The sequence below is a fragment of the Benincasa hispida genome, chromosome 11, assembly GCF_009727055.1.
Source record: "Benincasa hispida cultivar B227 chromosome 11, ASM972705v1, whole genome shotgun sequence".
In the NCBI taxonomy this organism is placed as follows: domain Eukaryota; kingdom Viridiplantae; phylum Streptophyta; class Magnoliopsida; order Cucurbitales; family Cucurbitaceae; genus Benincasa; species Benincasa hispida.
The window spans coordinates 7,461,886-7,485,340 of record NC_052359.1 but is presented as its reverse complement, the minus strand read 5'-3'; the positions used below and the strand labels follow the sequence as shown (position 1 = coordinate 7,485,340).

Below are 23,455 nucleotides of genomic sequence, written 5' to 3'. Positions count from 1 at the left end.
GAGTCAGGTAAGGAAGCATAACTCATCATGACCAAACCATGTCCAACAGGGTTCATTTTCTCCTTTTTGATACACCATTCTGCTAAGGTGTACATAGTGTTGAGAGTTGGGATAAAATTCCATGTTCTATCAAATAGTCCTGGAATTTTAGAATTATATATTATCTACCTCGATCAGATCGAAATGTCTTTATTGTTTTATTTAATCCATTTTCTATTGGGGTTGATGCCTTAAAGTTTCGTGTCCTGTAGTTTGTAAACAGTTTGTACGAACGCTTGTGATGTATAATATATGATATTTACATCACATCTTGTTTTTGCTCAGTTGTATGTTTTATTTGCTTTACCACAAACCAATAAACATAAAATCCCTGGTTATCTGTATGTAACTTAAGCATGTATATGGTGACATACAAGTGGATCATGTCTTGAGTGATAACCAAAATGGTCTGTAGTATATGGATATAGGAGGGAAACCTTATCCTGATAACGCTATAGATGCGACCCGCTTTATGGAATGGTCACAAGTGTTGGGACTTGTCACAGATGATCTAAGCCCTGTCTCTTATACACATCTAGATGTGTATAAGAGACAGAAGTAAGCCTGATCATTCATGTAGGAGACATGCGAGTAGGGGCGTCCTATATAAAGAGTTTGTATAAGACCTGACCACGAAGTGTTAACGTCTCGTTATATAACACCATTCATGACAGAGACTTCACTTCACTAGGATGACCATAGGTAATATGACCTCAATCCTGAGTGAGTTGGGAACTCCTGCCATTGAGGGCGGTCCTTTGATTTGTATGGGTGTGAGTGGCCAGGTTGCCGATTCAAACCTACCATTTTGAGGATTCGTCTGATTTGGGAGCTAGGAACTCAGCTACATAAGATGGAATTCACTCTTTTCTTGAGGCAGGGGCAAGTAGATAGATATCTCCCTTAAGGGCTGATTCCAGGGCTTGAACGATGTGACGCTACACACCTTCTCTTAGCCCGATAAATGTTAACACATAGTTGGACTATATTGTATTATTCATTAGAGGAATCAGTGGTACTTAAGGAGTGAGATGTAACTACAGGGGCCAAGCTATACTTAAGAGCATCTGTGAAGGGTCATCATACTCATGATTGGTTATATCTTATGGACATAGAAATATATTTGTGGTAAGAAGAGTTCAGCTGTTGGTCTTTAGTGGAATGCTTAACAGTTAACGGATGGTGGATCTCGTGGCTAAAGAGTTTAGTCAGTTATTCACATACTGTTGAAGCTTCGAGCCATAGGTCCATTAGGTCCCCTGGGTAGCTTAGATAAAGTCGAGAATCAGTGTTTGGGTTAGTTTGAAATGTTCAATTGACAAGAAGGAGTTCGATTATATATGATATAATTGAACTGGTTAATTATATATGATATAATTGGCTAAATATATAAGATACATCATTTTGGAGGAAATTAGATATAAATATGATTTATATCAAGTGGAGGAGAAATTACTATAGTAGATATATGATATCAAACTATAGGGTAAGAATATAATATGATTATATTCATTAATTATTAAATTGGTTGTATTATTCATTAGAGGGATCGGTGGTACTTAAGGAGTTAGATATAATTATAGGGGCAAAATGGTAAATTGGCCCAACTGTACTTACGAGCATTGATAACGGGCTAAAATGCACGTTATTACAACGCAAAGTTATAAAACAATGCAGGATTGCAATGGTAAAAATATACAATATTGCGTCCAAAAGCATTAAATTCACAACATTGCGATCACATGCGTCCATCGAATGAAAACAACTAACTCATGTATTTTTGTGCAGAAAATGCGTTGTCGCAAGGCAGAAATGTGATCCGAAGAAATTAACGTCCGAGCACATTAAGAGATTGCGACCACAAGGTTGTGCGATCATTTGCGCTCGCGAAAATCTGCTCAAGAATGTGGCCGCATAGAGCTGGCGCATCTGAGTGAAAGCTTAATAAATCACGATGGGACAGAAAGCTGATGACGGTCGATTTCGAATTATGTTGACAAGCTGTTAACGACCTACTGTAGCAAGGACACTCAACTTTTCGGTGACAATTATTCGGCGCATTAGACAGAGAATTAATGTCATCCCATCAGTGCAATCATAAGGGAGAAGAAGCTTTTCACCCTGAAGCTCTATAAATACCGAAGGCCACCTTCACTGAAGGAGTTCACTCAGTTTACAGAATTCACCATATAGATAGAAGTTAGCCTTGTTCATAGTTTTTCTTTTACTTAGGAGGCGGAAGCGAGTGAAGGGAGATTACACCGAGGGATCGTCCCGGTAAGCTTGGAAGAGTGTCGGGAAGCGTAGAAAGTAGAGAGAGGGCCAACTCTTGCAGAAGCAAGAACATCTTTTGAGCAGAATAGAGATAACGCAGTGTAAAAACCTTGGGAAGTAAGATATTGCTACCAGGCTCTCTACCCTGATTTTTAATTGTCATTTTGTACTCTGAATCTATTTATAAAATGGAAATTGCATCTTTATATTTGTCCACTCTCTATACATTACGCATGAGTAGCTAAATCTGTCAAATAGGTTGAGAAACACTTAGCTAGCATAACCTGAGAACTTCATTCTATACGATTATCTTATTTTATGTATGTGTCATTCGTCCATTAGGGATACTAGGAAAGGTAGTCTAAAGATAGAATCTAGGCTTGGAAAAGTCAGATTAGAATCTAGGCTCGGGAGAGTCAGATTAGAACCGCATAATCAAGAGATAGAAGCTTAGGAATAAGCTCTGTTTGCTATTAACGCATCGCATGCATCCTAGAGATAGGATATGATTGTATGCGGTCGCCTTGTCCTTCTGTGCATCTTTCGTCATCGCATAGGCAAGAAGTAGAGACTTAGGACTAAGCTCTATAGACATTATCGCATTCATCGCATGCGTCCTAAAATTATGAGCTACTGCATTTGCATTGAAAAATGAACTGCTGTCGTATGAGTGTAGCATGATCGCATAGCTTGAACGCATTCTTAGGGAACGCTAGATAAAGACCTTCTCAACCCGTTCCTCCACATACTCATTGTATCTGTCACATAATTACTCTTTTCTCAAATCCGCCGTATACACTTTTATACCTTCAACAACAAACCAACCAACACTTTATTTATTTGTTACCGCAAAGTGATCTAAAATTACCATTGCATACTATTTTCCTTAGTCCCTGTGTTCGACCCTAGGCTTACCAGGAAACTCAGTAGGATTTATACTTGGATCTTGCTGAGAAAACTTGCATGCACAACGTATATTCTACCATCGCATTCTACACCATTATTTCATCGCATAAAATAACGCATCAAGCATCTGTGAAGGATTATCGTACCATTGATTGGTTATATCCGATGGACATAGAAATATATCTGTGGTGAGAAGAGTGCATCTATTGGTAGAATGTCTGGCAATTAACGGATGGTATATCTCGCTAAAGAGTTTAGTCAGCTATTCATGTACCATTGGAGCTTCGAGCCACAGGTCCATAAGGTCCCCTTGGTAGCTCAATGGATTCAAGTTGAGAATCAGTTTTTGGGTTAGTTTGAAGTGTTCAAATTGACAAGAGAAAGTTTGATTATATATGATATAATTAAACAGATCAATTATATATAATATAGTTGACATGATGTATGAGATACATTAATTGGAGGAAAAAGGATACAAATATGATTTATATCTAGTGGAGGAGAAAATGACTATGGTTTATATGTTACATATGATGTGATATTAAACTATAGATTATAAATATAATATGATTATATTATTTCTAATTAAGCAATTATAAGATAATTATTGGCGGTTTTTTCTCCATAACCTAATGAGATAGTGGGAGGTTGCAATCAGTTTTCATAACTGAAGGATAAAATGAAAATGATTTTCATTTTGCAAAGAGATCGATTAATCACTACACGAATTAGTACATTGCCCATTGCTTAGCAAATGAGAGCATACACAATTGCTCAAAGTTTACTAAACGATCGTGTACACGCGCAACTTACCTAAACGATTGCATAGTATTTGCTAAATGATCACGCACGCGGAGCGATTTACCTAAACGATCGGCCCCATTTACTACACGATCGTGCACCTTTTGTTAAACGATCAAGCACCCGCCTATACGATAGACTTCAGACATCTCTCACTTGCTTGGTCGTGGTAAACGATCGTTGTTTCCTCCTCCCCTCTACCAAATCTAATAGAGCCCATACCTCCCAGATTCTCACTTCGAGAATACCGAGGTTTCCGAGTGGTTGTGTTCTCCTTGCTGCCAGTTCATGAGAAGTCCGTTCGATGGTAGACGACAGCGAGTTTGGTGGATGATAGCCTTGGCGAGCGCAGCGACTGCGTGAGTTGCAGATTCCTGACGAGAGCGAGAGTTCAAGGGAAGAAGAATTCTTCAATTGGTATGTCTCTCGTTCTTTTGCATATAAGTTTGAAAGGCATGCCGTAATTTATTGTTAAATGCATAACTTGTATGTTTGATTGTGAATGTGGTGTTTTTGTCCCAATGAATTTAGAACGATCTTGCTTCCACTCAGAGGTACTCTTTGATAAGAGTTCCTTCAGTGTCTGCATGGTTAGGGCCCGCGAGAAAATAGCGATAGGTTCCCAGTAGTATGAGTGTGAAAGTTACCCCTCTAAGTAAAAGAAATGCTAATTACGTTTGGTGTGTGTGAGTTTATAAAAAAGCACCCTTGTATTAGAATTGTCTCTATCCAATGCAAGTAGGTATATCCTAGACCAATAATTGAACCAATGTATGGCGATGAGGAATTGAGAGTTAGATATAGCCTTTCTACTAGTTTTAGCCTTTAAATAAACTAGAACTAAGTAGTCATTTCCTTTATGGATTTACAAGAAAAAAGATGTTTTCTTTTCAAAAATAGACTTCAATTCTTTGTTAGAAATATTTTAAAGGTTTAAATGCCCATTTGTATCATTCGTTTACTTGATTGTTGAAAATAGAGATAGAATCGAATTTTTAGTAAACCACATGAACATATTAACATTTTTTAATGAGTTCTCTAAATAAATGCACGATTGATATTCATGCTTTTACTTGAATGTATGCATAGTTCTAGTTTAGACTTGCTTGGGACGACTAAGAACTAAGTTGGGGGTGTTTTGTTAGGTTTTTAAAGGATGCATATTTTCTATGTTAATTCCCCCAAAATTGTATTGATTATTTGCTTTAATTGCTAATTTTGTAGGTAAAACGGTCCCCGAGGCATTTAGAAGTCATTAAGAGAAGATTGTACCAAAAAGAATGCAAAATAACCAAGAAAATCGACAAATTGAAGAGAATCACGTAAATTACCAAAATGCCATTGAGGATCGAGTTTCACCATCGAGTTGCAACATCACGATCCTAGAAGAGGCGTTGCGCAACGCTTGAAGAAAAAACGCTTCATTCTGTTGCAAAACACGGCAGTGTTGCAACGCAAGCCCAACGCTTCTTGGCTTTTCATCAATTTAGCGTTGCAACGCTACGCCAGCGTCGTGATGCTACCCTGCAAACTATAAAAGGTTTTTCCTTCATTTTTGTAGGGGGAGGGGAAGAAAATTCCATGGAGGCTGGGATCTCTCTTCGATTTCTTTCACTTCTTTGGTAATTTTTGTTCCAATTTAGGTTAGATTTTATATTTTTGTTGAAATGTAAACAAAACTCTTGTAATTCTTCATAAAGTTTGTCTATGAATTTGTGAAGATTGGATTGAATCTTGTTTCTAGATTTCAAGGGTTCTTGCAAATTATTTTGAGTTTTCTCTTTTTCCTTAGCAATTGCAATCTGATTTTTGCTCTCTTGAATTTATGCTTAATCTTGATGCATGTTGAATGATCTTTATCTTGAACATGTATAGCCTAGATCTTGGTTTTGTCACAATCATTGTTGAATACGTTGTTTTCAATGTGATCGATGTCTAGCCAAGATCTACAAGAGGCAATAGTAATTTTGTGTTTGATGGCTATTCCTAGGATGCATTAATTACTAGATTTGGAGAAAACTTGGTTAATTAAGTAAGCTATCTTAACAATTAATCAATGCAATTGAATCCTAGAACCTAATGCGCATGTTTTCTATTCTATATGACCACTATCGAACCCAATAGAAGTAGGAGCATATAGGTTGATTAAGGTTTGGCCTATCCAACCTTAATCAATGATTAGGACACTCTCTCGACTAGGTTATTGCTAGTTGTCGGCCTTTGTAGAGACTAGCTTGATCGATTAAGTGAGTAGTTGTGAGCATAATCCGATTGTCAATTAACTTTTAGAATTCGATGATCGGAATTGCATTGAACATCTAACTTGAACTAGAAGCAAGATTATTCTTCACTTATTTACAATCATCTTCTATCTTTTGATTTTTCGTATTTTTTCAATTTTATCAAACCCCCGTTTTATTGCTTTAAATGTCAAGGTAGTTAAGAAAGGATTAGAATTAAAACCTTCCTTGTGGATCAACCTTTTACTTCCGTTTTAACTACAAACTAGTATTAGTAGATGTATGAATTTTATAAATATTGTTTGTTTCGGATTAGGTAGACCTAACGACACCTACTTAGCCACCGAACACTCCATATGCACGCATCGCATCTAGCCTCCTCTAGAGTCTTCCTCCTAGACTCAAGTTTCTCATGCCTAGCCTAGACTTCTTTAGGCTCAAGCCCTTGTAGGCTTATCATGAGTAGGCTTCTTCTCCATGCTCTCCAGGCCTCATTACGCCTGGACATCTCTAAAGCCTCCCTCCTAGGTTGAGACTTCTTATGTCTAACCTAGGCTTTTTTAGGCTCATCATGCACTCCACCAAATATGGCCTTGTATAGCCTTTTAATATTGCTTTTTATAAAATTGACTATAAAAGAGAAGGAGGAAATTTGTTTTAAAAATTTTTTAAAGTTGCGCGCTTAACTCTCAAATTTTACAGAAAGAAAAAATAGGTATCATTAGCTTCTCACGATCTCTTCTTCCCTAGTTTTAGTCTCACTGCTTTTTTCTCTCAACTCCCCAACTTCTTTATCTTAATGATAGGTAAAGGATTGCGAAACCCTATCCGACTACAATACTCAAAAGGAATCCACACTCCACCTTGTTCTAGGTCTCAAAAGAGTCACCAAGAAGCGTAAAAAGAAGACTTACACCAAGCCTAAGAAGATCAAGCACAAGCACGAGAAGGTGAAGCTCACTATCCTCCAGTTCTACAAGGTCGATGGCTCTGCAAAGGTGTAGAGACTCAGGAAAGAGTGCCCTAATACTGAATGCAGCGCTTGAACTTTCATGGCTAACCACTTTGACTGATACAACTGCGAAAAATATGGTTCGACCTACGTTTACAACAAAGCTAATAGTGATTAGATTTTATCTTTTGTTTTAATTATATTTTTGTTTTATCTAATAGATAGGAAGAGGATTTGTTTTCAATTTCAGAGGGTTGCAACATCGTGAATTTCAAAGAATCAGGGTTACGACAACAAATTCAATTTTCAGAGGAGTAAGGTTGCGACTTTGATTTCTAGAAGACGACCAGGGAATTTGTTTTTATTTTTAGAAAAGGTCTGTGACTTCGATTTTTAGATGTTGGTTGCGATGTTGGTTCTAATTTGTAGAGGTGAGAGGAATTTAATTTTGATTTTTAGATGGAGAACAAGTTTTGGGTTTCATTGTTAGAATGAAGCATATTAGACAAATTAACTTTCTAATAATTGGATGAGAAACTTTTCATAGGCATTTAATGTGGTGACTATTTATTTTCAAGTGCTTTGTTAAATGTTTGTTAGTTCTAATTCTTTGAATACTTTAATTCTTATGTTCCATAAAGCTTTGGTTTTTTAAATGTAATTTGGCTTTAACTTTGGAAGATGATACAGACTGATAGATCATATATGTTTCGCAGTAGCTTTTAATTGAAAATTTATAAATTCTCAGTTGATTTTTTAGGATTTTTGTTTGTTAAGTGTAACAACAATGTAACTAGTCGGATAGTGAAGAAGGCAAGGATTCAATCCTCTTCAAACTAAACAACTTTAAAGGTTTTTTTTTTCCTTTTTTTTTTTTTACAAAAAAAACTATTGAAACAAAAACTAAAAAACCAACCCACATAAAAATAGAAACTGAACCTTACATACACATCTCTTATTTGAATGGAAGATGATGTGTTAAAAAAATGTGATTGATTACATATGTTGACATGTCTTGTGAAATTTAGATTCTTGATTTGATCATTATTTTTTATTTTTTTCTTAATTTAAGTAACATTTTATAGTTCAGAGGGTGGCAAATAAATGGATCTTAATTTTGAAAGAGGGAGCTAAATAATTTCTTTTGACATTTACAAGTTTATTGTGTGGTTTTGAAATTTAAACGTTTAAGTTCACAATATAGCTGGTTCAACATACGAAGTGTTAAGTACACTATTAGTTCCTTAAATTTATTTGTCTAGTTTCTTTTTTTAATGTTTGTTACTAACTTACTAATGAGAGCTTAGAACATGTAGATTTTAAGCCAAGTTTAGGCAACACGTTAGAAATTAGAACATATTCTCATTCTCTATTTTTATAGATTATTCCTCGAGTTATTTGTTCTAGATATGGTTTGGTTATTGGCACAACGAGGGTTTCATCTTATAAGCATAATAACTTTTGCACATCCTAGAATCAAATTGTCTGGTTAAAGAGACTCACCTAAGTGAATTGAAGAGATTTTATAGATTATTTACAACACACTGCTAGTAAGTAAAAAGAACCTTATTTCTTGTTATTTGTTACAAGTTTCTATGTACTAAGTTTTTGTAATGAGAAGAAAATGACAACACTATATGTCTACGATTGCTTCGCCTTTTTCTTCGCATCTCAAATTTTGAGGGGAGTGTTACTTAATACTTAAACAATATATATCCTTGAATTTCAATTTGGAGAAGCTTTCATGGTTTGTAAATTGATAGGTTACTTAATACGTTATTGACTGCTAGCTTTAATTTTGGATGAATTTTATTTTGGAGAAGCTTTCATGATTTCTAAATTGATAGGTAGTTGATACCTAACTTCTAATAAGTTAGTATTTTGTTTTGTTTTGTTTTGTGTGTTTTAAGGGAGTTTTTACCCATGGAAATGAGTATGATATTCTTGTTACATGTCAAATCACATTTGTAGGGGAATTTAGAAGTATGCAAACAAGAGGGAAATATTGATCATGAGGTACAAGTCTTGATCGAGTGAAAGTAAAACATTCCTTGTTCTTCCTTTGTTTTTTTTTTTTTTTTTGTCAATGCCTGTCCATCTGCCAAAGCCTCGTAATTCGACGATGTCAATCACAACAATCCTCTCCACTATGCTCTTCTCCACAACTTCATCTATGGCCAGGTGATTCAACTTCTTGTTGCAATTTTTAGGGTATCTTTTTTATTCTCTTTACTTTGGTCGTGTGATTTGAAATTATTGTTCGATTCAAGGTTTCATGCAGGTTGGATAGGTAGATCGAGTTCTGTGTGCGGGAGATGTTGTAGTGAAGTACTTGAATAAACAACTAATATGATTATAACTTGAAATTCAAAAAGTCATTCAATGCTCTGCATTTGATTTGGTATTGCCAACCAATTAATTTTTTTCGACTCTAATGTACTCTTTGCTTTGAACTAACACTCAGTCGTTTCTCTTTTTCAGCCTGCAAAGTTCGTGACTCGGACCTCAAAGTCTACTTTAAGGTTGTTTTATTTGATTTTGTAGTGTTTGAATGTTGCATTTTGTTTTAGGATCAAAATTTTCTCATAAAGAGTGATATAAATGATAACATGTTTGTACTACACATGCAATTTTCTATTTACTTTAATGTTCTGTTTTCTGATCCTATTGAATGTCCTTGTAATAGTTTTCTACTTCTATCTAATATATAAAATTACTTGATTGAAAGTCATATTTCTTAATTGGTGAAATTTATTAGATTGTTTGTTAACGATGTTATCGTAAAAGGTTTGTTTCTCGATCTAAGAGGTTTTGCAATTTTTTATTTACTTTAAAGTCTCTCTTACTATTAACCTCTAGGCTTCATTGTTGAAGGGTTATGTATCAGTTATGAGTCTTATGATTTGGGGTTCTACACAAAATTTTGGATAACTTCCTATTTTAAACATGTTTCTTAGATTTGGATATGGAGTTTTTTTTTTTTTTTTCTCATTAGTTAAGGATTGATTCATTCTTTTCAAGCTTGATTTTGAGTTTATGTTTCCCTTGTTTCCAAAGGATGTATTTTTTAATTTTAATTCAATTTTGGTTAATGGGTGTGGTATGGGCATGTGGCTAGTGGGACCATGAGGAGAGGTTTGTGTAGGAGTTTTTTATGGAGATATGAATTGTTTCTTTACTTGTCAGTTCTCTCGATTTCAATACTATCTATTTGAAAGAGCTTGAGTATTTGATCACAATAGCGAAGCATGGGAGGCTCAAAACTTATTGCAGGTATACCAAAATTTATTTCCATTTTCCATATGTTTCTTGCTAACTTGTTCATATATGGTAGATTTTGTTGAGATATTCTCAAACCTTGAAGAGGCATCTAGAGTTGTGAGACGTGTGTTTTATGGTCAAGGAAGACCTGCGATGATTCCTTCCCAATTAGGCTCATTATATTTGTTTTAGAAACTTTGATGGTTGTGTAATTTAATGCTTCTTTACCTACATTTTTTTATATGTTAGGATGTTTTTTGTACAAAATTTGTGTGTAATGTCTTCAATTACTAGATAGTCACTCGGTGGTGTTGAAGTATTTTTGTTTTCTAATCTTGATGAGTAGGTTCTTTCTTCATTTGGAGATTTATTTTAGTTATTAAACTAGTCATGTTTAGGTTAGGTTTTTTCTTGCATTCAAAGTAGTTTTAACATTTATTAAAAATTTCTTAATTTAATTAATTCACTATTGTTGGCATTCACATATTCATATATTTATATATTTATGTAGGTGAATGGAATGTTATCTTATTCAAACTAGAGTTGACAGAATTCTCTGCGAGGTCGAATCCCCGACCCGATCGGGAAGGAGAATCCCCGATTTGACCGGGGACAAGGGTCAAACCAGAGATTTAAATCGGTCCCCGGTTGGGGACGAGGAGAGGATCCCCACCCCCGTCCTCGAACCGAACCGATCCCAGTCCCCGCCTCGATTTTTTTTTTTGTTAATATATATATATATATATATATATAATATATATATTATATATATAATATATAATAATAATAAAAATTAATATTACTAAAACAGTAGCTCAACTATATTTTAGTTTTTTTAAAAATAAAAAATAAAAAATCATATATACTACATTTAATTTTTATTAAATTTATAATTTAAAAAAAAACATGCAACGTTTAATTTAAACAACTATATATTAATAATATACTAATTTTCTACATAAAATTTAAAATTTCAATATAAATATTAAATTTAGTTAATTTTAAATAATAAAAAATTAAATTAAATTAAAAAAGGGAAATTTTTTCCGCGGGGGCCCAAATTCCCGAACAGGGTTCCCCAACTCCCAAAACAGGGAATGGGGCGGGGATGGGATGGGGAGTACATCCCTGCCCCACCCCCGCCCGTTTTCATCCCTAACTCAAGAAAAGGAATAAAAAATGATAGCTCAACGACAACAATATTGAAATTTTGAACATTTGATGATTTTTTTATTTTGTGAACAAATTTATGTTGGTGATTACATCCCGTAAATACTTTATTTTGTATCGTTTGGATAACTTCTTTTTTCTAGATAATTATTGACTACTTCTTTTTGTAATGTTAATAGATTATGAAACTTCAATTATGAATAAAAGTTAATGTTATTTAATGTGTTATGAAGTACTTACTATCTGTGGATCTAATTAAAAATGAGTAATTGGAATAAAGTTTATTAAAATTTAATTAACTTAATGATATTTAAAAAAGAAAATGATTTTATTTTTAACACCAAAAATAAATTATATATAAAAAATAATTGTTGAGAAAAAAGCTACACCTTTTATAGCAGTAAAAGCTATAACAAAATTTATATAGAAAAAAAAAGCTATTAAAAGATTATTATAATAATTATAGTAATTAGAAAAGAATAAAAAACTTATTATAGCATAATATTAAAGCTCTAAATACAATATTATAGCATTAAGAAAATGTTATTATAAATTAACGATAATCTATTATTTTAGTTATATAAACATACTATAACTTAATAAAAAAAAAACGCTATTTGATATTTTTATAGCAGCGTAAATAAGTTATACTTTCATACTCTATACAGCATCCATTATAGCTTTACAAAAATGTTATAAAAAGTCTCAAACTTTTAATAACATGCATTGTCAAAATTTTCAGAAAATACTATAGAAAGTCTTTTATAGTTTTTTTTCATGAGCTATCATCATATTCATTATTTCTTATAGTGATAGGACTATAGGCTTCCTACCTCTCTAGACTTTCGGACTTGACCTGTCTCAATAAATCTACTCATAATTTCTTTTCAGCGAGGTGGCTGCTACATTGGAGTCATTTAATTCTTATAATATATATGTTGAACTGGTAAAGTAATTTCAGGTAGGATGGTTTTACCTCTGAACTTGTACTTACCAGCTTGTGAAAACCTCGTCCATGAGATTGGAAGAACTTGAAGTTGAAGAATCAGAGAAGCAGTCGAAAGCACCCAACCACGCCTCCAATGGGGACCTACAAAGCTCACCTTCTCCTTAAACAAAATGGGGAACAACACCCTGCTGGCATAGGTAACTACTTCAAAATGTGAAGGCAAGCACAACCATTGGAGTGATTGGAGTTCCGTACTTTGCATAGCCGGATCCTCTTTACCATTTCTTGTTGATGGTTCAATACACCACACCGTCGGCCATGGCCATCGGCACAATGACTCAGTTGTTCGATGTGGGTCAAGAGGAATGCTATGTTATTACACTTAAAAGTGTAAAAAAAAAATGTTTTTCCAGCATCCTCACCTTGTAATATATTATAGATACAAACCCATTGTGATGTAGTAGAACTTCAAGAGTTTTATTGAGCAGGCATGGCACACATTGCCTTTACAACTACTCCAAGGGACAACATAGCCACACAGAAGAAATGAGCATTAAAAAGTCAAAATGTTGAATAGACAATGCATGGAGAAGATGATTTGATGCAGGTATATTATAATTAATTGATAAAAATAGTATATATTTGTGTGCATTTGGGGGAGGTTTTAATTAAAAGAAGAAAAAGAAAGGGATGAATGGGACCAAATGCAAAAAAGACTATAACACACAATAAAAATCCAAAACAATATGTTGTCCTGTAGCTAGGAAGGCTCTATCTTTCTGTGTTGTGTATATGGTAAAGTAATAGTATGTAGAAATACATATATGCTCTTCTTCTTCTTCTGAACACAGCACAGGAGGCTAATACTTCCCTTTCTTTTTCTCACCTTAATTTAACTCCATTTTTCTCCATATAGTATCCCACTTGGAATTTGGAAAAAAGCAAAAAGAAAACCAAAATTCATGATATGGGTTTGTTGTCACTATTGGAGGTGGCATTCATCCCCAATTTGCAAGTCCTTTTGATGTGTTCAGTGGGAGCCTTTTTGTCCACTGATTACTGCAATCTTCTTCCTGCCCATGCTAGAATTTCTCTGAACAAGGTATTTTACCCTTTTTGCTCTAGCTTTCCCATTATTAACAATAATCTTTGCCATTTCAACACTGATTTACTTTGTGGTTTTTGTTTCTTTTATGGCAGATTGTGTTTGCTGTTTTCACTCCTTGTCTCATGTTTGCAAATTTGGCCAAAACAGTCACTTTCCAGGACATTGTTTCATGGTATAACCTTAAATAATTAACCCATTATATTCATTTCAATGCTTTTCATTTCACTACTCATTAATCTCCTCGACAATATATATAGGTGGTTCATGCCAGTCAACATTGTTCTTACCTTTCTATTTGGAGGGCTTTTGGGATGGATTGTTATCAAAATTTTGAAACCCAAGCCATATCTTGAAGGCCTTGTCATGGCAGTCTCTTCTACTGGTTGCTTTTCTTTCCTTCTTTATTCACTCTAAGCTTTTGGGCTAATTTTAACAAATGTTTTCTTTTGTTGGTCGAAATCATTAGGGAACTTGGGGTACCTTCTTCTCATCATTATCCCTGCAATTTGTGATGAAAATGGCAGCCCTTTTGGCAACCACAATACTTGTGCTTCTCTTGGACTCTCCTATGCATCATTTTCCATGGCGGTAATTCATTTTGAACTTTTGAGGATTTTAATACAAATTTGGAAACTAATATGTTGAGTTGGTTGAAATTTCAGCTAAGTGGGTTTTTCCAATGGACTTATACTTACCACCTTCTGAGAAAATCTTCCTTGCGAGTGAAAGCAATTGAAGAAGCCTCAGGTATTGCCCACCTCCAAACTCATCTTCTCCATAAGCAAGATGGTCCTGTTTCAGTTGAACAGGTAAATGCTTCAAAATTTACACAACCTTTGAGATTTGTTCATGAAGAAGCTGCTTTAATTTTGATCTCTCTTCTCTTCTACTTCCAGATTGAATCCCAAGAAGCAGCGGCCAGTTCATTGTCTTCCATTTGGGCTCAAACACTACACATTCTGCACACCATTTTTCAAGAGTCAATGACCCCTCCATCCTTAGGAGCTGTAAGTAATAAGTAGTGTCCTGGATGTTTTCATACAACAAATAATCAATTATGAATGCCAAAGATTGAGATAAAGAAAATAACATTTATGATTAGATTGTAGGATTGAGTTTTGGAGCGGTGTCATGGCTAAAAAATCTCGTAGTTGGGGAGAATGCTCCACTTAAAGTAATCCAAGACTCTGTTCAACTACTTGGGTATGTGCTCTGTTTTATTGTTTTCAATTCTAGAAAGGATTTTTCTTTATGATATTATATGTATGTTGCTGTTCAGAAATGGGACGATTCCTAGCACCATTCTGATACTAGGCGGCAATCTAATTCAAGGGTTGCGATCGTCAAAGGTGAAGCCAAAGACGATGGTGGGAGTGATGGGGGTTCGGTACTTGGCTCTGCCTGCAATTGGGATTTTGGTAGTGAAAGTGGCAAAGACATTAGGGTTTTTAGCGCCGGACCCACTTTACCAGTTTTTGTTGATGGTTCAATACACCACGCCACCGGCTATGTCCATTAGCACAATGACTCAGTTGTTCGGCGTTGGTCAAGAGGAATGCTCTGTTATTATGCTTTGGACTTATTTGACTGCTGCTCTTTCTCTTGCTCTTTGGTCTGCACTCTTCATGTGGATCTTGCCTTGATTCAATCTTTTCTTTTGAAGAAACGAAACCACCTCGCCCATCTTGTATTCTTTTGCTATATGCCAAAAATACAGAGATATGTGGCATAGAATAGAGAATAGTGATCACATGATGATCTATTGGGAGAGAAGAGAAGGATATTACAATTGTCTCTCTTCTCATTCAGCTTCTTTAGAGGCCATCTTATGTTGTATACAAGTTCAAGAATTGTTTTTTTCAACATAGATTCTTTCCTTTAACACCTGATTTTACCCTCCTCCCACATTCTTTATACTAAAAAAAGGAAAAATGAAAACAGATATTTGAAATCAAAGCATTTGATGGGTTGGTTATACATGCATATAACAACTATATCTTCCTTTTTTCACTCATACAAAAATAATCTCTTAAATTACAATGTTCCATATATACATCACCATTTCCACTCGGTCTAAAAACAAGAGCATAAGTAAATAATATAGTTCATACCATGTTGAGATAATAAATTTATCAGGGGTATAACTATTCTTTTAAAACCATCTCAAAAAAGTTGACAAGAGGATTGTTGTTGCTGAGCTGGAAAATTATGTTGTCAGTACTTTGGTAGAACATTTGATCCGCCAAAAGAGATCTCTTGAATGCCAGGTTCTCGACAGAATTTCAAACCACAAAACCATCTAATCCGTCCCATCGATTATTAAATTAAATATTATAAATGATAACAGAGTTTTGCAGCTCATCTGTGTGACCATCAACACAAGAATAACAGAGAAAAATACTTCAAATACAACATTAATTATTGGAGCCAAAACAATATATTAATAATATAAAGGGAAGCTTTCATTAATATATAAGAGCATTACATTGACGAGGATAGGGCATCCTCCACTTGAAGGGGAAAAGAAAAGATACAAAGTATACGATCTTAATATTAGTTAATCAACAATAGTAATTCTATGAGAATGTAGAAGACTAGATGCCCCAAAAACGGAAAGAAAACAAACAAACAAACAAACGTTTCACTCTTTCCACAAGTACAACACAATTGTTTGAAATTTTCTTTCAATCCACACTCCTACAAATGAGGGCATCATTAAGTAATATATGGATACAACTGTAGCAGGACCATAAAACAACCATCTACAGATCTTACTTACATATACATGGGGATTGCTTGTAGTATATTCAGCATATATAGTGAAATCAAGACAAAAATGCCTCCTGAAAAACAAGGAGTGTTCAAGTATTCGGTTTATCGTAACCCTCCCTCTCTTATTTGGACTTCAAGCTCTGTGTCATAAAGAATATCTTTCAACTTTGGAGAATATTCAAACACATGATATGAAATTTACAATTGGTCTGTCCCAGTTCATGGTGAAACAAGATATGCAGGATCAAAAGGAAGACAGATGGAGTAAAGTCGTTTCTATAAGAAAAGCTGCACGGATCCTACCTCAACTATCAACTTCTATTAGCAGCGACCTTATACCATATGTCATTTCAGTCATGACTGCACAACTTTGTTTTGTTTGACAGAAAGGGGAGCTTTAAACTCCTGGCATTTCCATACTGATGTAGAATCTATTGGCATCACACCTTCAGTAGGGCTATCTACAGAATGCAAAATAACTTTTCCAGATGTGGGAGACCCCGTGTTTTGCACAGTCAATATTGGGGAACTTCCATTATTCATGTCATCCTTGAAAGTTGCTTGGTCCCTGAAAGAACAAATACTCAAGGGCAATTTTTTAAGCTTTACTCTTCCCCTCTTTTTAACAGTGACGCTAATATCGTCACACATTTTCTCCTTCTGGCTTGTCTCTTCTTCTCCATTATCCGTCAGAGACTGATTATTCTTCTCATATTTACTAGTCTTCTCATCAGCTTTGAGATTGTATACTTCCTGAAGGCTGCACTCAGAGTCAGCCTCGTTAGATTTAGCATGCCCATTGCACGTAGTTGTAGAGTCCAACTCCTGTCCACATGTGGAAACCCTAATTTTCTCAGAGCCCGTTGAGCTTTTCAATTTCTTGTGTTTATGGCCTCTAACATCAGAACCAGATGAATTCTTCAAAATTCTAGGGGAGCTATTTATTGCCCGATGCAATTTGCGGGCTAACTCTTCATCTGTCTTAGTATTCTCAAGAGGTTGATATTTTGTGTACAGAAACTGAACTGGTACATGTTTCTTCAGCTTATTCTTTCTCATGTTTATTTCTTTATAAGCTGCTTCTTCAGAAATTGAGGCAACCAAGTCCATGGCACTCTTTGCAGCTGTAACAGCCCTTGCTGCAATCGCAGCCTTCTCTTCAGCAGCTGCCCTAGCAGCCTCTGCAGCCTTCACAGCTGCAGCAGCAGCTGATCTCGAGGCCTCCACTATTTCCTCGGGTGATGGGTTAGAATTTGAATGAGCACTCAACAGACTGTTAAGCCGTATATTAAATTCAATAGATGTGAAGCCACAAGAAGGAGATGGAGGAGGAGAACAAGCGGAGGCAACTGGTGGCGGATTAAAAGTACCATCACCATCGGCACCTTGCTTTCTCAAGCCAGCAAGAAGACGCTTCCTTGGAGGTAAGAGAACATCGGAATTGAGGTGATTCACGTCACAAATGTTGGCCTCCATTCTTCTCCTTCCAAATTTTAGCTTTAAACATAAATCACTAATGTGTCTCCACACGGACAAGGAACTGAGTAATCATTTACTTATGCTGAAAAATAATCAAAAGAATAGAAAATTAGTATCTAATTCTATCACAAATTCCACTCTACACGTTCCATCAGACTCTAAGATCAATTAGAAAAATCGAAAACTATAAAATAACATCCAGATCAAAAGATTTACTCAGTAGTCAAAAACTATAAATTTGAATTTGAATGTAACACCCTAGAGAGAATTGCCAAAATTTACCCTTTAACTAACTCTACTGACTATGATGCTTTAGGAAGGGGGGAAAAGAACAAAAAAAAAAAAACAACAACAACATACTAAAGTAACCATAAACACCACAAGATAAACAAATTAACTACAAATCCAACCAAGAGAACTAATATTCAAAACACTTTCTAATCAGATTCAACAGAACTTTCCCAAATGCTAATACATTACATAACTAACCAACTTCAGCTAAAGTCAATCTCAAACCAATTCTTGAAACAAAATAACTCAACTAAAGTCTAATACAACTGCCTAACTCAAGGGCAACCATGACAAGACTTGAATCTGGTGGTGGCAACATGTACTAGTAAGTAGCCCACACTTGAAGGGTCACCAAACAGCATACAAGCAACCATTGCAAAATACATAACAATTATACAATTATATACGCATAATAAATATGGAAGGTAAGTAAACAATTACAACATGCTAGGCACATTAATCAACATATCATACAATGCATACTTCTTATTTAAGATCTTTAGGCTCATTCGACACTCAAGTTAACTTTTACAAGACTGCCTGCGGCTAAGTCCCTCGAGACCTGTTGGCCCTTTAACCGTTCTCAGTATCTCAATGTTCTCTACAGTGCTTACCGTTCAACCCTTAGTCGTAGCTAAAGCCTTAAACTGTACATCAACCCTTAACCATACCATACTCAAGGTCTCAATGTTCTCTACAGCGCCCATCGTTCGCACTAAGGTCTCAAATTGTGCATTGACACTTAACCATACTCAAGGTCCTGATGTTATTCTCTACAACGCTCAGTGTTCAACCCTTAGCCGTGCCTAAGGTCTCGAATTGTGCACCGGCCCTTAACCATATGCAAGGTCCGGATGCTTCTCTAATTCCAACAGTGACATCAATATTCACCCAACTTTCCTTTATAGACACGGTTCTTGAACCTCTTTATCACACAAACTCACCAAAAGGCATGAGTCCTATAGCATACTTCTAAATCATGCCTTATGCCAAAAGCACATGAAACCACATTATGCTTTCAACATTAACTCATGTAATTAACCAAGCAATCTCAACAAACAAACATTAGATCACAAGATCACATAATAACACTAATCAACACAACGAGCATCTAGACATGCTTAGCCATAACAGAACATATAATAATTTCAAGAATAGTTTATACAAGGCATATATATACATAACAAAGATAAAACCTGTAACATGCTAAACATACAACAAACAAACCCGATAGGTAGAAGTCTTCTTACCTATTGTTCAAGAGTGCTCCTATGCTTTTCAAAAGACTCATGGATTATTAAAACAAGATTCCAATGCTAGAGCTTGGTTAGAAACCTTATTTAGAGTACGACCTTACTTGAACAGGATCTGTTCTATATGTTGTACATATGTGTCCTTGAGTTCTAAGAAACCTTATTTAGAGTCTCAAAAAGCATCCGTAATGCATAATCTTATCCAAAGCAACCGTAAACCACAATACAAACACTTTGAAACAAGTACAAACTCCAACCAAAGAGTTCCCAAGGATTATAGACTAAACTACAGCACCCTAATTGAAGTTGAAAGGATCAAAATATAGTTCTAATGCCTAAAAATCACCAAAGCAGACTTGAAGCCTCATTGGAAAGTGTTCAAATAATTCTGAAACTATTCCGAAACTACAAATAAGAGCTTCCAATTGTTAGAGACAAATCTAAAGAACCTTAAACTAATTCGAAAGGAGATTTAGAGTGTTCTGCCCAATGAAACTAACCCAAATGAACTTAAATCCTAACTAGAGCATGTCCAAATACGCTTAACATAAAAGCTCGTATTTCTCAATACAGCTATTACAACAAAATTGTGAAAAAAAACAGAACAAAAAGAAACCTTGACAACTTACACACTTCAACGGAAGCAAGTTATTACAAACAATTTTTAGATCAAACTATTAAATCTTAAGATAAACATTTTTTGAAGTCCTGCACCAGAACGCCAAGTTTCACTTTCTTTAGAACTATCACATGATCCTTCATCTAAAAGCATTTTGGAAAAACAAAGATGAGTACAAAAATACTCGAAAAGCAATTCCCATATCAAGTTTTGAAATTACTTTAGTAAGTAGAAACACAAATCACTACAAAGCTTTCAATCTAAACTTTGCTGCAAACGGTAACTTCGAAATCAAAATCTTTCAAGCAAATATGTTTTCAGAGCTAAATGTTTCAACCTAAAACTTTCAAATAGTCTTTCAACAAAACCAAACCATTCAAATAAACTTTCAACACCTTTAACAAGGAGTACTTTAGACTTTTTATAGCATTAATCTTTCAATACTTTCAAATACAAAACTTTCAATCAGTCAATACTTTCAATCAAACAAAACTTCCAACTAGCCAATACTTTCACACAATGATTAGGTGTTAGAACTCGGTTTGAAAACCTTAATTGAAACCGAGAGATTTTTCAATAGGAATATTCTTGACCAAAACCCACCATAAACCTTAATTAGTCACTCCAAATTAGTCCAAAACTACAACCACCAACCTTTAACAAGTCAAAGACTGATCTAGGACACTTTAATCGAGTCCGAACTAATCCGAAATGTGTTCAACCTTGCTGAACCTTAATCAAATAGTTAGAAATTTACCCAAACACGACAACAGATGAGTTCCAAGAGTTCAGAATAACATTTAGCCACTTAAATTCAATTCGAAAAGAAAATTAAAGCGACTATCCTTACCGAATCTTACGAAAAGGCTCCAAAATTTGCAGATCTGGACCTTAAACGTTACGGGTACACTAATTTGAAGCCAATCGGAGTGTGGGTCAATGCCAAAGCTCGTCGAACAAGTGAGGAACTCTGCTGTGAAGCCTGTTCAAAGTGGGTCTCGTGTTGCAAATCAGATTCGAGGGTGAGGTTGCGCAGAGATGGGTCGCCGGAGCCTATAAGACGTCGTTGGTCGCGTGGTGGCTCGTTGTTCGCCAAAAGATGAACGCGACGGAGGGAGGAAGAATTTCGCCACTCGTGCACGTCCTGTAGAGAGAGGAAAAACACGAACCTGATCCGCGCATGGAGTCGCTGCAGACCTGCAGCTGCTCGAGGGTTTCTGAATGCTCGCCGGAGAAGAAGATTGAGAGGAAGATCACCTCTCTAGGGTTTCTTTTTTATTTCTCTCCTTTTCTCTTTTTTTTTTTTTTTTTTTTCCTTCTTCTTCTATAACCTCATAAATAGAACCATTTTCATTCTCAAATAATAATAATAATAATAATAATAATAAATAAATAAACAGAACCATTTTATTTTCTTCAAAATCTTCTCTATTTCTCCCATTTAAACTGTTACTAAACTTTTAATTAGCCGACAAAATTTGTACAGTCAACTTCGAAATAAAAAATTCAATTCTCCTCCCACGTATTGTAAAAAAAAAATCTCAAATTTATCTCAACATTTCGAAGATATATATAATTTCTAAAAGATATAGTTATATTTCATGTGCATCAAATATGTATTTTGTAGCAAATTGTGAATTTAAATTTTAATTCCAATCATTTTTTAAAATGTATTTGATAATATATTTATGAACCATAAGACTAATAATAATTACTCACTATTATTCAATGAATTTATTAACTTATTTTATGGTAAACAAATTGTATAATAATTATCTTTTAAAATCATATAATATATAATATATTAGATATTTTAATTTAACAATAATAATTTAGTTTATTACATGAAATACTGTATTAGTTAATGTTTTTATCTTTTTAGTATAATTCTACATTTTAAGCTTTTAAATTCATTGATTTAAAACATAAAAATGTTGTTTTCAGAATTTGTACTATTTCGATCATATAATCCGAAAATGGTTTTCCAAAAAATAAAGTTAAAACTACCTACCAAACGCACATTAGCTGAATTCATGAAAACATAAAACAGAATGTGAGTTGCCCACCAAACATATCCTAAATATCTTAATTAATTCATTTTAAATCTAATTAATCTCCATTAGACAGCAACTCAAACAATTCAAATGAGTTCAATAATTAACTGTAATTAAAAAAGGTCCATTTAATCAAATTTAAACCAAATTGAATTAACCAAGACATAGAGAAAAATAAATGCCAATGGACACAAAATTTACTGCATCTGGAAAATTAAATGGTTACACTTAATCTTATAAGAGAGGTGGTCAATAAGTGTGCAACTCAAATCTAAAGTTGAAATAAAATAGGTGTGCTGAATTTGTGTGGTTGTGGCCACCACACCACGTTTAGAAGTCATGGGTTGGTCTTTGGTTTGTTGGAAATGACTTCTAGACTTAGACCCATAGCAAAAGTTAAGGGAGTGGGAGAGTTTTGTCCCACATTGAAAAATTTAGCAATGCCTAAATGATATAAATACAAAGGCATGCAATTCTTAGATGAATAAGTAGTTGTAGGGTATGCACAAAAACAAAGCTTTTTATAATTTTAAGCAAGTTCCCAAATAATGGTATTTTATTCAAAGTCATTTGGAGATAGTGTGTGATTATATGTTTGTATGTTGATGATATGCTCATCTTTGGAACAAACATAAAGACAATAAGTAATATCAAGTTGTCTAGTACTTGGCCTTAAAATAAGAAAAATTGAAAATGAATTTTTTTTTTTCTTTGTCAATTACACTACATAATCTTAAGAAAAATAAAGGAGATGGTGTGTCTTAGTCTAAATATGCAAAGATCATAAGTAGTAAATATACACATAATCCTGATAAGGATCATTGCCATGCTCTTCATCGTCTGTTAAGATATCTTAAGGGCACAATAGACTACTGTTTGCATTTCAACAATTTTTCTATTGTATTAGAAGGTTATTGTGATGCAAACTAGGTAACTGACATGACAAAGTCAGTTCTACTAATGGATATGTATTTTTACTTAAAGGAGAAATATTGTGGAAGTCTGCAAAACATACTTGCATAGCTAAATTCACCATGGAATCTGAATTTATTCCTCTAGAATCAGCAGGATAAGAGGCTAAATGACTTAGAAGTCTACTAAGGGATGTACCATTGTGAGGGTATCAGTGCCAATCTCTGTACACTGTGATTCATGGGCTGCCATTGGTATTGCCAAGAATAGTGTATATAATAGCAAAAGGAGACATATATGTCTGACATGGAGCTGTGATACAATTGTTAAATGGATGAGTTATTTCCTTGGAATATGTGAGGTCTGAGAAGATTT

At 34.6% G+C, this 23,455-nt stretch overlaps 2 protein-coding genes across 10 annotated transcripts; one reads left to right on the top strand and one right to left on the bottom strand.

Moving 5' to 3' along the window:
• Positions 1-6,871: 6,871 nt before the first annotated feature.
• Positions 6,872-15,582, top strand: LOC120092152 (protein PIN-LIKES 7-like). Of its 9 annotated transcripts, none has more exons than XM_039050368.1 (12): positions 6,872-6,975; positions 7,067-7,382; positions 7,463-7,588; positions 9,184-10,485; positions 12,605-13,199; positions 13,509-13,694; positions 13,793-13,872; positions 13,958-14,082; positions 14,167-14,288; positions 14,363-14,707; positions 14,803-14,903; positions 14,980-15,582. In XM_039050368.1, the coding sequence occupies exons 5-12, from the start codon at positions 13,173-13,175 to the stop codon at positions 15,341-15,343; spliced, it is 1,350 nt and encodes a 449-aa protein (XP_038906296.1). In that variant the 5' UTR covers positions 6,872-6,975; positions 7,067-7,382; positions 7,463-7,588; positions 9,184-10,485; positions 12,605-13,172; the 3' UTR covers positions 15,344-15,582. The 9 variants fall into 9 exon arrangements, with proteins under 9 accessions (XP_038906296.1, XP_038906297.1, XP_038906302.1 ...); XM_039050369.1 differs by lacking the exon at positions 6,872-6,975 and having other exon boundaries at positions 7,007-7,382; positions 9,184-9,393; positions 9,483-10,485; XM_039050376.1 differs by lacking the exon at positions 6,872-6,975 and having other exon boundaries at positions 7,012-7,382; positions 14,363-14,509; positions 14,597-14,707.
• A 562-nt stretch (positions 15,583-16,144) lies between these two features.
• On the bottom strand, positions 16,145-21,448 carry LOC120090985. The gene is made up of 2 exons (XM_039048732.1): positions 20,965-21,448; positions 16,145-18,033 (listed from the first exon to the last, which is right to left on the bottom strand). Exon 2 carries the CDS (start codon positions 17,946-17,948, stop codon positions 16,827-16,829), a length of 1,122 nt encoding a protein of 373 aa, XP_038904660.1. The 5' UTR covers positions 17,949-18,033; positions 20,965-21,448; the 3' UTR covers positions 16,145-16,826.
• Positions 21,449-23,455: the final 2,007 nt, after the last annotated feature.

Coding starts and splice junctions, on each gene's coding strand:
- LOC120092152 (XM_039050368.1), top strand. CDS start 13,173: ATGCATGGAGAAGATGATTTGATGCAG. Junction 13,200..13,508: donor GAGAAGATGATTTGATGCAG/GTATATTATAAT, acceptor TTCTCCATATAG/TATCCCACTTGGAATTTGGA. Junction 14,289..14,362: donor ATGCATCATTTTCCATGGCG/GTAATTCATTTT, acceptor TTGAAATTTCAG/CTAAGTGGGTTTTTCCAATG.
- LOC120090985 (XM_039048732.1), bottom strand. CDS start 17,948: ATGGAGGCCAACATTTGTGACGTGAATCACCTCAATTCCGATGTTCTC.